The sequence below is a fragment of the Corapipo altera genome, unplaced genomic scaffold (genome assembly GCF_003945725.1).
Source record: "Corapipo altera isolate COAL_440 unplaced genomic scaffold, ASM394572v1 89, whole genome shotgun sequence".
NCBI classification, from domain to species: domain Eukaryota; kingdom Metazoa; phylum Chordata; class Aves; order Passeriformes; family Pipridae; genus Corapipo; species Corapipo altera.
The window spans coordinates 1,357,430-1,373,597 of NW_020884968.1; the positions used below are offsets into that span (position 1 = coordinate 1,357,430).

Genomic DNA, 16,168 nt, shown 5'->3' on the forward strand with positions numbered 1-16,168 from the left:
CTTTTAGAACTTAGTACTTTTTTTGTTAAAGAATTGACTTCTGCTGTATTGATCATAGTGTCAAGCGAGATCTCATGTTTTGAATATTACAACAGCTTCCCCTTAACTTTTACCCCTTCCTGATTTGCAAGTAGTTGCCACTTAAACTCAATTTTAGTTCACCTACTAAAAATCTAATGCTGCTTCTATTTCCACAATAGCTATAAAACATCTTTATCAAAGTAATACTTACAGCTACTTTGTAAACAACACGTTTCCATCATTTCCAGTATGGAAGGTATCAACAGAACACATCCAGAAGTAGTCCAGTAAAACGATGAATTTGAGCCATCGCAGCAACGAGTCCATTCAGGTGCAGCCGCGATCCAGAAAGAGAAACGGGTGGGGTGAAAAAGAAAAGAAAAGAAAAGTTACTTACATTTGACCAAAGTAACCCACAGTACTTCCCACCTACTGTGCTCAGGACACAGTGTTTTAGGTAGAATCATAGAATGGTTTGGGTTGGAAGCAAACTTGAAGGTCATCTACTTCCAGCCCCCCCGGCACAGGCAGGGACACCTTTCACTAGACCAGGTTGCTCGAAGCCCCAACCAACCTGGCCTTCAACACTTCCAGGGACAGGACATCCACGATTTCTCTGGGCAACCTGCTCCAGTGCCTCACTACTCTCACAGTAAACAACTTCTTCCTAATATCCAATGAAAACCTACCCTCTGTCAGTTTAAGGCCATTCCGCCTTGTCCTCTCAATCCACGTCCTTGTAAAAAGTCCCTCTACAGCTCTCTTGTAGGGCCCCGAATTTACTTTGTTAGTAACATTAATTTAGTTTGTTCTATACATATAACAGTTTAATTTCATAGTAATATACTACATGATCTCCGTACCATTTCATGATCAAGACAGGTAATTATTCAATAGTTCTTTTTACTCAATTATTCAGCATGCTTTTTCTCTGCTATATGTTACCTGAATCTGTAATGGGTTCAAGGGTATTTATTTCCTTCACAGGTGCTCACCAGAACATGGAATCTCATTTCACCACACTGTTGCATAATATTTTTATTTTAGAGTGGAAAAGGTACAAAGATCAAAGCCATCATCTCAGCAAAGAACAGCCACATGGGCCACACCAAAGTTCCTGTCTTCAACAGTGGCCAAAAACATATATCTAAGGTAGTACATGCAGAATAAACTGAGAGCTATATTTCTCGAAACACCTCCACAGTAACCAAAAATCCACCTCTCTAGCATTTAAGATTGGGGTATTTTTGCACTTCAATATAATTTGATCAATTCCTCTTCCATGCACACTCTTCTTAGCATCATAAAAACTGAGCATCCACAAAAGTCCCTGCAGCAAGCACTCCCTCTGTACATTGCCAAAGGGAGGACTTAATAATTTCAAAATTACCTCCTGCTAGCTTTATTGCTGCACGGTAGTATCTGTGGTGAAAACAGCCTTAATAATGTAGCATACTTCATTCAAAAGGAGCCATTTCGTGTCTCTGACTGCTTCTGCTGCTCTTACATAACACTGCTCCAGCGTTGTACTCTTCTGGAGAGGCCAGGGTGAGAGCCACACGCACCATCCAAGAGGCAAAACACTCACAGATCCACAGAAGGATCATGTGGTATCTCTTACTCTGATCCTTTCTTACTGACCCCCAACATGTAACTTATTTGACTCCTGCCAAGTACTGAGCTGATCATACTGGGAATGGTACACAGGCCTAAGACCTTGCTCCTGAGCTTTAAAAAATGCTCACAGCTTATCACAGAGCATACAGCACGACAGCAGTCCACGTGTATCACTTTATTTAATAATATCAGGTGTATTCACTACACTGCATTTCAAGTATCATTTTGTATCAAGTCTTCTAACATCTACTGGTTCTTGTAGTTGTCCATCATCTCTGCTTTAACCTAGCACAAATGAAAGCAAGCCGTACAAATAATCACAAATTTGGCCTTAGCTGACCTTCGATGCATCCATTCTGTGCATTCAAAGTTATTTTAATGTAGATCTCCCTCAAGCAAAATGTCACAGCCCACACAAACCAGCTGCAGAGCTGGTGTTTTTAGACCCATCATTTGAATCAATGGAAAAATAGCCAGCAGTAAGCTGCTCTAACTATGCAAATGAGAGAAAGGAGCCAACATCAGCGGCTTTCCAAGGAGTTCTAAGGAAGAATACTGATTTAAAAAAATTTAAAAAAAAAAAAAGTCTTCTTTTCTTTTTTTTTTCTTTCTCTCAAGCCTGTCTATCATCTTTGTTCTTGCCCAGAGACCATAATTTACATCTCTCCTTTATTCTGGCATGACTGTGTCCAGGAATGATAAATCTAAAGTCATTCTTCAAGTATTACCATCTGGGCCAAAAGATGATAGTCTCTGGCATAAAATATCCACTGCCTGACATCAGATCCCTCTGATCAAGAGGAGATGGAAGTCTAAGGTGAGCTAAAGACATTTTTTACCTCTACAAAGTGCAACCTGAGAGCTCAGCTCACACTCAACACGGGTAAGTGCAGTTGCTGTGCACTGGTAGCAGCCAGCAGCCTGTAACATGATGTTACGAAAATTCTTCAAGGATTTCTGACATAGCCAAACCAGCAGCAAATATTAATGAAGACAGTTGGAGAGAAAAAAAGAAGACCAAACAGAAAAGCAGTGTGACATCAGGGAGTCACTGTCCTTTCCAATCAAAGTTGGCTTTAGTGCTTCTCAACCAAGCTTACTCTAAGAGAAAGAAACACAACACCTTTTTTTTCCCTAGTTACCTTCAAGGAAACACTATTTTTAAAAATATCCAGAAGCATCATAGAATGCAAAAATTGTTGAAATCTGACCCCAACATAAAGCAATATTAGAAAGGGCACAGATACTCATTGCATTAGGCATAGTACAGCAATGTTTCTTGTCATCAACAATGAAAATAAAAGGTGATCTTTTTAACTTATTTCACACAGCTGCAACTGGGATTTTATTTACATATGCTAGAATTTACATATGCTAGGGAGTCAATTTGATCTGGTAAGATACCTAGACACAGGGTAAGTTTTCTTTATACATAGTTTACCTTGAAAAGATGTCAGTGCTGCCAAAATATAAGAATTTGCACCTGCTCTAACAATGATTTCAATCATTAAAACCATCTTTTTGGAACTTTTAGCTAAATTTCTGCAAACACTCCAGCCACAGTACTTCTATGCAATGTCTTACCATTATGCCTGAGTAAGACATAAGTTGGATACAGTTTGTAGCTTTACATAGAAAGACTAGTCTATGAACACTGTACTTGTATTTCCTGCACTATACCTAACACGGTACCTTTCTAATGTCTTGAACAGTGCTAGTTGTTTGAAGTCTCCACATCAGTACATAGAAGCCTCCAGAACTTGCCAAGAAGGCCTTCCCAACATCTTCAAAACCCCTTAAAGCTTGCTACAGTTTAACAAACTCCGCATTTTTTCCAGTTGTCAATATCGAGGCAATACCTAAAACAAACAGCTTATGCATATCCCCATCTTGTCCTCCCATATCCCAGAGGCAGACAGCAACTGCATGTCTTACAACCGACAGCTTTTGTTACTGCATTCTTCAAACAGTGGCTTTGGGTAGCAGTATTTAGTGTAGTCAAGCTTCTACTACAAGCCATAAGCACTTGTTAATATAATACACAGTATCTTAACTTTGTTTCTTTCCTCCACCAAAACAAACAAAAAAAAAATTAGGATATACACAATCTATATTTTAAAACAGAAACAAACAAACAAACCTGAAAACAAACAAACAAAACTCCACTCAACTTTGCATTTAAAATGTATGGAAATACCAATATAAAGGTGAAGCTCACCAGACCTACTTGTAAAGTTAAACTGAATATCTGTGAATACGTTTGTCCTTTCACTATTCAAAGTACAATAAGAATATCTGCTGGGTCAGTAACATCTGCTATAATCTGCACGGTAGAAGTCTAGCACTGATGGAAAGGAAATGAGCACTCCTATTCCCTCAAACAGGCATCAGCTGCAGCCTGCTTTTATAAGATAATCTGGCTTCCAAGCGTGAACCTAGGGCCCGGCCTACATTTGAAAAAATTAAAAATATTTTTCATAAAGGATAGAAAAAAAAAAAGAAAATCCTTTCAATGCATAATCACAATTAAGAAATGGGGATCTCTTTCAGTCTCTAGTACCAAGGTGATTAAGTCAGTAACCAATAATTTCAAGCAGTGATCCAGTGAATGGATTTCAAATTTAACCATTCCTCAAAATGTCACTAGGCATAGTGAGTATAGGTGAAGAGTGAGCTTTAGGTCTTTTCCCATGCCAGATGCTATCATCTAGTTTATTAAAGATAGTGCTGAAACATGAGTGACATCTAAGAGCAACAGGATTCTGCAAGAAGGATTCTGCACTGCAAGGACCAGAAAGAGCAGAAGCATAATCCACCTGTTGAGCTACAGGCAGCGTGTCCAGGAGGAAAGCAGAAAACTCTGAAGAAAAACAAAGAGGATGTAGCAGGCAAACTAGTAAACCTTGTCTGTTAAAAAGAGATCTGACAGCCTTCAGAGCCAGTGTACAGTAACTGTGCACAGACCACTGCAGCTACAGCCAACCCAACCAGTGCTGCAGCTCTTAGAGCAGCCAAAGCGCAAGAAAGCAGACAACTACAGGAAAAAGAAGTCAGTTAACTATTTAGAAAAACAAAACTAATTATAGACAGATGGGAGGAGGAAGGGGGCAGGGAGGGGGGAAGGTTGTTGAACTATAAAAGCAGGCCTGCATAACTAAAACATACAATATCAAAAGTTCTACCCATGATGACTCCACAAAATATTCAGGCCAGCCACATATATCAACAATTTTTTTTGTCATAGTTCAACCTCCACTAGAATTAGTTAGGCAATTCCTTGAAAATGAAGTAAACCTTTTTTGTGCATTTTAAATAAAATCTATAAGTACAGGAATACAATTTTTCAAGCCTGTCTTTTTTGTGCATTTTCCCCTTTATTCTGGCTTGCAAAAAAAGCCTCAGTCTGCCTGCAGAAAGCAGCACACAAACCCATCATCACAAAGCAACTTGCATATAACTCAAAATCACATTTGACAGTAAAGTGACCGATTATCTTCCACTCTATAAAGTAGGGGTCGAAATGAAATGGCAGCTGGGACCTCGTGTCAGGAACAGAACCAGATCCCACATCAGCCACACATCACTTGGTGTGTCTGTCAAGACTGTTAATCTTCCTTCCTAACTCCTCCTCCTCAGTTTTGCCATCCCTGAATGTTTATTCCACCACAAACACTGAACCAAGGGTTGAAGATGACAGACAGAAAAGAAAAAAAAAAAATTAAAAGACACTGTGAAAGATTCCCGGGTACAAAGCCTCCAAGGAAAAAAACAAAAATCCACTACAAAGTAAAAACAAACAAACAAAAAACTCCAACAGAAATTAAAATGAAGTATCTGTATTCCACTTCACATTTAACATATCTCTTGTCAATTTAGTTTGTGGATGTTTTCCAAAAGACACGTAAATAAAAGATTCTAAAATAATTTAAAAAAAAATTATCAATCAAAACCAAAATGGTGGGATCTTTCAGACAGTTTTATCTCACACTATTTCACCTCCTATGAAACCAACTAAACCATGGGTTTGAAAAAACATTTTTAAGGAAATGGAAATTCCTCCCCAAGCAGGTCAGTGCCTCTACATGGAGACCATTTTCAAGAGTCTCACTTAGCACTGGAAACATAGTAGAAAAAAAGCAACAAGGCACAGTAAGTATTAAGAAACAGTGTATCATTTAGTTCCTTTGCCATATCCTGCTGAACATTTTTCGGTTCCTTCAGGCTCACCTTAACATTGCATTTTTTTCAGAATTTGCAGGTTGATCAGTTAACTCAAAGAGTCAGCTGGTGGTGATTAAAAAAACCAACCAACCAACCAAACAAAACAAAAAAACCACCAAAAACCACCACAAAAGCAAACCAACTGACTCCCACCCCCAGTCTCTAGGTGAAGCAGCAGTAACAGGGCATCTTATATATGCCGAAGCACAGGAGTGAATTTTTCAGGAAGAGTAATTGGTCCTGCAATCCAACTGGCAGTATTTCAACCAAGGGACTCCGAAAAAGGCATTTGCAGGTGTGCACGCTGCATTTCCTTCTGTTTGATGCCTTGAATACCAGCAGAAGTGAACTCCCTAGTAGCATATCCCATTCTCCTTCCTCATCAAGCAGCTGTAAGGATGGCAGCACAAGAAATAGCATTATTACATTTCTAGCCTAAAGGGCTACTATCAGATCTAGTAAAATTTCTTTAACATGTAGGTGCAGAAATGCTAATGAAAGGTGAATCACTCATGCAAAATTACTAAAGAACGTTTGACGTTGTCAAAGTGAAGCGTGTTCCCCTTAAAGAGAAAAATTACAGTATTTCATCACTGGTGCTTCTGTTAACATGGGCAATTTTCAATTGACATAACTAGGCTTCTACTATACATTTCTGTATGGTGGATGCAACTCCTTCCAATGCAGAAGTCATCTGTTTTACCATATATTCTTATTTTCCTATACTAGTTTCTATGCTCAACACCTCACCCTCCAACTTCTAGAAACCTTCAGAAGTCCTGCAGGTTTCACCAAGACAGATGTTTTAAGCTAAAATTTTAAGACACGTGCCCCTTCTGTGCTGCAGCAAACTAGTACCCCAGAACAGTGAAACACAAGTACTTCTGAAAACAACAAGTCTTTGGTATCAAACCAGCAATTTCTTTGGACAAAATTAAAATAACTCTTGAGGCTATCTCATATTAACAAGGTGTCACCAATGAATCAGTTAAAACACCTTTTTTCATTAAAAGAAGCATAGTGGTAGCTCAAAGTTAAGTTACCGTATTTATTGTAAGTCAAAGCAAAGTAGGTGTTTTTCCACAGCATCCATTTTCCCCCATGAAAGCATATTTTAATGACACCAAGAGACATAATTTAGGTTTTTTAATTATAAACTGAATTTTCATGATATGCTGAAATTATGTTTATTTTTATGTTTCAATACTTCTACTACAAGGTTCATCAAACCTTGAGAGACCTCCTTAGGGATATTACTAAATTGCTAATTCTTTTTAACTATTTCCACAATGAGTTCTGTATTTAGAATATAAAGAATTCTAATGAGATCAAGAAGATTAAAAAAAGACACAGGTGCTATTATAAAAGAATTATGCCAAGTATTAGAAACCTCTCCATGTGTTAAACTTATATGTTTTGAACCACAGCTGGCTGGCTGCATTGTTTTTAATTACCTTTATTTTTAAGCTAGAGAGATTCCACAGAAAGACAGCTTCCATTCTAATTACTATGTAAGGAAGATAGGAAGTAAAACTTAAGATTGTTTCCCTGCAGGTTGCAATAGCAACTGATACACAGAACAGTCCATATTGAAAATAAAATCTATCAACCAGGTTTAATATTAAGACTATTACAATACAGAATTGGTATAACTACCATTCATCTGTACTACATGCTGGCAGTCAGAAACCCTAAGGTTTTATTTAAGTTACTCGATGTCAAAGACTTAATTTTTAACTTGGTGTTACTGCATACATTTCTCAAAGAGGAAGGCAACCCAAAAGCATCCAGAACACCAGCAGTCTAATCGCCTTGGATGACAAAACCAAGGAGTGCGAGGAGTGAAACCACAGCTGGATAGCAAACCATCCCAATGATTAACAGCACCAAAGCTGTTGGCTTCCCAACTTCCCAAGTACGTTTGGTTTTGGCATTAGTGAGGAAGCTGGCTGTGAAGAGCACGCATTACATGGTCAAATATGTATACCAGCAGAGCAGCTCTACTGCACGATTAGCCCTACTGTATTTTAGAGTGGGAATTAAATCGTCTGCATACCTAGCTGCCACACCAGAGTACTCAATGGCCAAGATTCACAACCAGAAACACAATTCAAAGCAAGAAGAAAACCAGATTGTTGCTGCTGCCCACAGCAACAAAGAACTGAATGCACCAAAAAAGGAGTCACCTTTACCTAAGGTGACTGGATGCCTTGCAGGAATATTGCCAGGCAAGAAGCCAAAGACAAAGCCAGGGCCAAGTGAAAATCATTCAGCAATCATGTTAGAGGCCATCCTTGAACATTTCTTTGCAGAAGCTGTGTCTTCATCACTTTCAAAGTCTTCTCCAAATAACTCTTGCAGATGTTTGGACAAACAAGATGTCAGTGTCCCTTCGCAAGGTATTAACACTCAAATAACTTAACTTGGTCTGCATAAAATACCTAGCACTGATACAATTTTGAACACACCAGTTGAAAATTTCAACTGTTCCAGGATTCAGAACACAACAAATTTCAAAGACCTTCTACAGAGTCCCAGTTAAAAACATGAAAAGGAACACCACCACCCAGCTCAAAGGTTAACTTGCTAAATTTGAAACTGCTGGTAAAGAAAAACTCCCTGCTGAAATTCTCAGCTTTCCTGACCAAACTTTTATAGGATGGGGACTCATTACCCCACCTTCTCTTCCTTTCAACCATCTAGTCTTCAGCACAGTTTTGAACTTGCAACATTTGAACATTTTTCCCTTAACTGGTTGAAAAGGAGATTCCTTTTATTCACAATCCACAATTGTACAATGAACAACAACATACTCTAGTTTTTGCCCCTGTCTCTCTAAGGTCTTTTTCCTCATTGCTTCGGTCACTCACTTAGAAACTGCAAGTTCTTTCCATCACTCTGAAAACTTACAGGTTTGCAGATGCTCCCAGAATTGCAAATAAGAGCACTGAAGGTCAGTATTTGGCACAGCTGAACAGTAGGAGGTGACTGTGAACTCCAGTACCATACTGCAGCAGTTTTCAGACTATTCTCCTCCAAGTTCTCCCTCAACTAAGTGCTAAAAAATAACACAGAAGAAGGCAACAGGATGGCTCCCCTTTACCTATCATCAAGGGATTACTCAGATCTTGATTTTGAACCATCTGGCAAAGCCTCCCAAGAAGAAACTAATATAATCTTGAATCTCTTAGTTTGTTAGTACACCTCTACTAACTACAGTTAGGAAGTGTTTGTTTCCATAAACTGGGGAGGGTGAGAAATAAGATGGGTTTCTTGGCATCATTTCTACTCTGGAAATTTTCACTATCCCAAACTTGAAGACATTAAATTACTTTTAAGCTGGCATCCAGAACTGATTTTGAGTCATATATTCTAAGTTCTACATTCTTGTTTTAAAAAACTATAGTGAGTATTGGTAAGATCACACAGCCAGAAAAATCTCTGTCATCAGAAAGCTTCCAGAAAATTACCTTTCTCCAGCAACAGCTTTTAAGACCTCACAACTGCCTTTTTTTTTAATGACAGGAAGTTAGCTAAAACTGGTATCTCAATTTACTTAAGATTTCTTAACAGTTAGGATCTGGTCAGGACTAAAAGACCCTCTGCACTGCTAGATTTCTGCAGCCATCACTAGTCAGTGCTTTATTTTGCAAATCACTCTGGAAAGTCCCAATGCTAATATCAGCATTACCATAAATGACACGGGCAACGATGCAACAGCAGATAATAAAAACCAAGTCACCTCAGCCATTCAGAGCTCAAGGAGTCACAGTTGCTGAAACAAGAGCCATTAAACTTTGCCCATTTATGTTTATCCTTAGATAAGTCACCAGCTCAGCACCAAGAGGAGAGTACTGCATTCTTAACCACTAGCACTAATTCCTGCAACAGGACACAGTTTTCCTCCTTCCCTATCTTAACCACTGGTAGAGTGGAAATAAACAAGTTGTACAACTAGATTAACTACCCCGTATCTCTGCTGCCTTGGGCACACGAACAAAAACTTCCAGCCTGTGTTAAGATTCAGTGTCTGGGTGGGAACAGCAGCGCCATGTTACACCAGTCTAAAGCAGACACTAAACTCAGACTGTGTGGATGTGCCTACTGCCCAAATGATCGGCTGAAGTTCCATCTCTTGCCTAGAGCCCACTTGTATTTCTTTTTCCGTGCCAACACTTCTGTGATCACATGATACGAAAGGTTCAGGGAGCTCAACTAATAGAAAGAAAAATAACCTTGAGGAAGAAAAAGCCGGCAGTTCCCATGAGTTGAGCTCCATGAACTGACTCACTATTGGCTTGAAGAGGCACTGCCATGAGGGTGAGGAGAGCAGCAGAGTTGCCTCCTCTCAAGCAGCTGGCCAACAGACTCACACAGCAACTGGACCATCAGGGGTGAGGTCAGGCTTCCCTCATACCATTTCTGAAAACTGTACATCGAACAAGTGAGATTAGCTCACATGTCCAGCTGAAAACTACCATAAGGTTAACTTTCCATTACATCAGCAAGCTCATCTAATCACACCAGTATAGGAACACTGGAGGTTTTTCTATACTGTGTGTAGAAAAAACACACAATCAAGACAGGATTTCTCAACTGCAATCCAGTTATACCACTGCAAGCTATGAAATTGCATGATAAGGTTCTTAAGAAAGAACAAAATGGAAAGCAGAGGATACTGCCGGGTACACTAAAATTTCCTGCACACTGTGAAAAAATTATACATAGATGAGATTAAAAAAGGTTTGATTTAAACTTTATGTTAATGTTAACTTATGCATTCTTGTCAACTTTGACCACCTTACTAGGTCAAGTTTCATTTTATTACGAGTTCAACATGAATCATTACATGAATGGTCTTTTAATGTATAAAATATAAAAATAGGTAACATTTCATGCATTATTCTTCTAATAATCTACCTGCTCATAACACAGTGACAATCTCACATTCGTGACATCTTACATTGCATCAACTGCAATGACCTACGATGCTTTCTCAGACAAATGTCACTCCAGAAATCCTGCCATCAATTACTTCAGCTGCCTTTCTGAAAGGTCTCTTTGTAATAATATCACTGTACGATAGAGTGATTTCTACATACAATAAGATTGTTTTGATTGGAATTTGATAAAGTACTACTTTGTAGCTCAACACTCACCAACACTGCTAAAGAGCACACCTTATATACCTAGTTTGTATTTCTTTCTTTCAGGTCATTGTTCCTGTCATGCTTTACCCCACAGCACCGAAAAAAAGCTTCACATGGCTTATTCTCTGCTTTAAGAACACACTTCTAAGACCACTGTCACCCTTAGATCTTTTCTGTGGTCAAATAAAAGACCAATCTAAAGTAAATTTTTTTCTTTCCTCAGGTCTCACATATTTTGTGAGTATGATGCAATCTTTCCATTTAGAAAGCTCTATTTTAAAAATGTCACACCAAAGCATGATGCTGTATCTTAATATTGATCCCTCTAAAGCTACAGTGGGTCAAAGGAGGAAGAAATCTCTCTAACATTTTAATCAGTTCTTCTCGTGGTTTTATGTCAACACCTTTATTATTCAGATTTTAAAAACAATCAAATAAAAAGCACACTACTATTAAGTGTAAAGAGAGGAAAAAAAGAGCTATAAAAAAAGAGTACTATCTTGAGATGTTATTTCCAATGTTGACAAAAAAAATTCTAAATCTTCTGCGCTACTAAAAATTAATTCAATTTTATTTTAGTTGCTTAAGTGCTTCTGAACGTAACACCCACAGTGATATTGTTCTGCAACACTGCTTCCAAAATTATTTGCAAACGCATGCTGAACTATCACTGCGTTAAATGACAGATATCTGGCATGAAAACGGCACACGAAGAGCCGTTTGAAAATACGATACAGAACTATTCTCTTCCCCCTAAGTGGCTTTAAGAAGGGCTGCCAGGCAGTGCACTGCTCGGAGCAGCAGCCCTACCAGCCCAGCACTGAAGTCGGCATGCGACTGGCAGGTTCCCGTAAGGCACATGTAGAAGTGTGGAAAGGCACCGATGCACAAAAAGCACAAGATTAAGTGGCTTCTGTGGGAAGGAGGTCCAGGATGTACATCAGAACGAGGTTTAGTCAGGCGTGTGTTGGACATTGCTCTAGCTCAAACTCTATCAAAGGGAAAGTGGATACATATTGTCTTCAGAAGTTCTTATGAGCCTACTGGCTGCTTTTTGATTTTTAATGTGAAGTAAGGATGCCATAACTTACAGTAGTTTCACAGCCATGTTCATGCAATGCAGCAAACACCTGGTTTTACAGGGCAGCTGCATTAAACTACAGCAGAAGGCAAAACTACAAGTTATGTAAGTAAATGCTGTTTCGATTCTTTCCTGTTAAAAACCCCCACAAAATGGAAAACAGGTACCTGATGACACTACAGAGCTATCAGTATGCAACCACCAAACCTGGGCTGCAAAGAAAGCCCAATTTGACTCATCCCTGACATACGTGAAACTCACTCTGGCAAGGTGAACAGGAAATCATTGGTTTCTGTGAACCGAGTTCCTGGCCCCAGCAGTTGAGAAACGTCTTTACCTCACTTATGTCACCGTCCCCACCTCTGCAAGACATCTATTCCATAAACATCAGTTCAAGACGTTGAAACCCTCCTAGGGAATAGTTTGTGACCGCCTACAGTTTAACACTACCCCAAATTTGAATTACTAATTTAAACGAGGCTTAACTAAACTACTTAAATGGTGACTAAATGCCATTCTAATTACAGAGAACACATTTGCAATTAACTAGCTTATTTCAGGAGCTGGAGCACCAACTTACAGAAAATAGAATGTCGCTCATACATACGCATCTCTGGTCTAGACAGGTTAAGTGAACAGTCTGGCAATAAATTAAAGCTAAAAATGTATGTCACAGTACAGTTCTGAGGAGAAATCTCTTTCCTGCACCTTCTCCGAGGCAAATTTTTCTTCACTGACTTTGTGTTTAAAATGAGGTTTTGAATCCGCAGCCATTGTGTTTTATAACTATTTGTTGTCTTAATGGGTATTTTAAGGTAGTATTAAAAACATCACCGCAGCATCATTGAGCTACGAGAAGTTAAGAAAATAAAGTACAAGAAGCATGAGCCTGCCCCATGAAAGAGAATAAGTACCACTAAGCTAAAAGCCAGATAAAGAAAAAATGAAGAGTTCTAGTGAGCATGTTTGGACATCTGAAGTAAAAAAAAGCAAGTCTATTGTATTTTAGCTTATAAAGCAGATAAAACTGATCTTTTATTTCTGCATAAGATAAACAATTAAGTTTCTGTCCGTATATAATACAGAAACACACATTCGTTTGTTGCACTGAGTAGACATTTGAGGCACAGTTTTAACTGAGACGAGTTGCTTGTCCTTATGGGTAAGCAGAAGGAAAAGCAGTGAGTTGCTGCCAGTGCACGGACTGACAGCACAGCTCTTGGTACATCTGCATCAATCCCAAAATGACTAAGTACACAGTAGCAAACACGGAAGAGGTGATGCTCTTGCATTCCAATTCAGGTTTCAACACAGACAAGACAGTAATTCACCTTTAATGCAATGGCTGCTTGAAACCTCCTCTCCTAAGTAAAATTTCTGTTTATTGGTTTTTGTTATTCACGAGTCAGCTCAAAAAAATGAATGCAGTCATCCAAAGCCAGGATCAATTACTGCTCCTGTGTTCACAACTCAACAGCCAAAGACGCGAGTAATCCCGCAAACTAAGCAGGTATCAAGTGAAAGATGTTCAACATTACACAAAAATACATCTTCTCCTATTTCCTAACATTTCAGCACACAAAAACTTTAAAATATAAGGAGACAGAATTATAAAGGAGAAATACTCCACAATCATATCAGCTTGGTATCTCAGTAAAGTTCTAGTCAGAAATTATCATTTAGCACTGAAAAGCTACTACAACAACAAAAAACCCACTTTTTAATGGAGATATAGCAGTGACCCTTCTCACTTTGATGGGAGCTGAGCCTGCATATTCACATGGACCAAACCCATTTTTTTGGTCCAGATATAAATACAGACCATAGGTATATCTGTATATGGAAGCCTTCCTTTCACTGAACATAACCTAAAGCCACTGTCAGTCAGAGGGAGAGTCCAGTGGCCAAAAAAAACCATTCAGTGAATGGGCAGTTCTGACAGTCTTCAGTTCACCGATATTCCATCTGCAGGAGGCGACACAAACTGCACGCAGAAGATTCCTGAACGCTGTCTTTCACGGAATTACATTTACACATAACTGGTTCAGCGTGAAGCCAACAACTTCATGCTAAAATAAGTTTAGCCACTTTCCCTTAAGTCGCCCGTTTAAAAAAAAAAAAAAAAATCTTCCTGCATAAAGGCCCTTTTTCCCAGTCACCCTCCTGAAACACTAAGAACGCTAAGCACCCCTCCAATTTATTCTGCAAGACCGGTTCGCTAAGCGAAGGGATCGCACAGAAACCGCTTAAAAAGGCACTTCATACAGACTCCCAGGGCAGCTATTCATAAATCGTAATTTTTACTTTTTGTTTTGCTTTAAAAACGACCGTTCGAGGCCCCCTCCCAGGCTGCAAGGGCAGGGGCTGGGCCGGCGGGGCAGCGTGGGCGACCGCCCCGCGCAGGCGGCCACCAGCCAATAAAAGCCAGACCCGAGCGGCATAAAGCCCTCCAAAAACGCACTAGGGGGAGGGGGGAAAAAAAAAAAAAAAAAGAAAAAAAAAAAAAAAAAAAAAAAAGGGGGGGGGGGGGGGGCACGGGAGAAGCAGCAGGAGAGCCCAGCAGCGATGCGGGCAGGCGGCCGGCGGGCTCCCGCTGCCACACACGCTCCCACCCGCGCACGGGCGCCCCCTTCCTTCCTCCCCCTCCTCCCGCGATCCCAGTCCCACCCGCTCCTCTCTCGCATATTTGAAGGCTGCTTTAATTCCTGCAGCAGCAAATTCCTCCCTCCCAAATTTGGGCGCAAAAGGAGAAAGGGGGGAGGGGGGTTGGAGAAGGGGGGAAGGGGAGAAAAGCGAGGGAGAAGAAATATCTCCGGCATTCTCGCCACCCGGCTCCCCAAGCCCCGCGCAGGCATTATACAATTTCGGCGAGGCAGGAAGTGACTGCTGGGATGGTGGGGAGAGGCGGCGGGGAGGGGGGCAGGAGCCGCATTTGAAGCGGAGGAGATGAGGGAGGCGGGGGGCGGCCAGAGGGACGGGGGGCCCCGCGGCGGGGCCGCCGGGATAGGAGGCTCGGCGGTGCCCGCTGTATCCCCCCCCCACGCCGCCTCTCAGCCCACCCATCGCGGAGACCCCACAGCCGCGGGCTCGGGCTGTCACGGCCCCCCCGCTGCGCCTCGGCCCCGGGCTGGAGACTCACCCATGGCGCTGGCCGGCGGCGGTGCGGCTGCCGCTGCTGACGCTGGGCTCCGGCTGGCTGCTCGTCCTCCCGCCCTGCCTCCCTCAGCCGCGGCGGCACCGAGCGGGCCGCCCCCTCCTCCCCGAGCGCCTCCCGCCGGCCAACCCGCCGGCGATTCTCCAACGCCCCCTACGCCGATTCCGCCGAGGGGCCGCGGCCCTTCCGCACACGGCGCCTACGCGCGCCCGCTCCGGCGGCCGGACGGACTTAGCGGCTCCACTCCCGCCGCCGCCTCCGCCTGCTCCTCCTCCTTCTCCCTCGCCGCCTCCGCCCCGCTCCTCGCACGCTCCCCGCCCGCCTCCCCGAGCACGCAGCGGCTTCCGGCTCGGCCCCTCCGCCCAGCGCGGTGCCCGCGTCTCTCCCCCGCCCCTCCCAGCCCGGGGTCGGTCTCGCTCTTATTTCCTCGCACTCCGCGTCGGAGAAAAAAGGCACCGCTCGGAGGCCATTTTGAAACCGGGCGCACGCCGAGGCAGCGCGAAATCCCAGCGGCGGCCGGGCCGGGCTTTGCCCGGAACAAAGATGTCGGCCGCGTTTGACGCGCTGGGCGAGGCGGTTCCACCGCCCCCGCCTTGCGCCGGGGCGATTCTCGGAGCGTCGCTGCTCCGTGCGCGCCTTGCGGGGCCCATTGAGCGCTGCGGCGCCTTGCGCTGCCCGCGCCCGCCCGCTCACGCGGTTGGCGTAGGGAGAGGCCAGCGGGAGAGGGGGTCGCGGGATTGGGGAGAGGAGTCGAGGCCCCTGAGGCCCCCACAGCCGCCCTGTTCCTCGGGGAGCGCTCGGGCTGCGGCACTGCGGGGCACAGGCAGGCGCTCGTCCCTCTGCTCCCCCTCATAAAGTCACCCTTGGGTGCCTAAGTTCCTCGCAATGAATGAGAACTCACTTAAAAAAATATGAAAATAAAAT

At 42.3% G+C, this 16,168-nt stretch overlaps 1 protein-coding gene across 3 annotated transcripts in view; it reads right to left on the reverse strand.

Moving 5' to 3' along the window:
• SEPT7 (septin 7) overlaps window positions 1–15,517 on the reverse strand; it is a 78,467-nt gene extending 62,950 nt beyond the window's left edge. For 2 of the 3 annotated variants that reach the window (XM_027665007.1, XM_027665005.1), the window contains exons 1-2: window positions 15,230–15,517; window positions 233–237 (exon numbers count right to left, since the gene is read on the reverse strand). In XM_027665007.1, the coding sequence (XP_027520808.1) occupies window positions 233–237; window positions 15,230–15,233 (9 nt within the window). In that variant the 5' untranslated portion in view covers window positions 15,234–15,517. Of the gene's footprint in view, window positions 1–232; window positions 238–13,304; window positions 13,307–15,229 lie in introns of all 3 variants that reach the window. The other variant, XM_027665006.1, reaches the window with a different exon arrangement.
• Window positions 15,518–16,168: the final 651 nt, after the last annotated feature.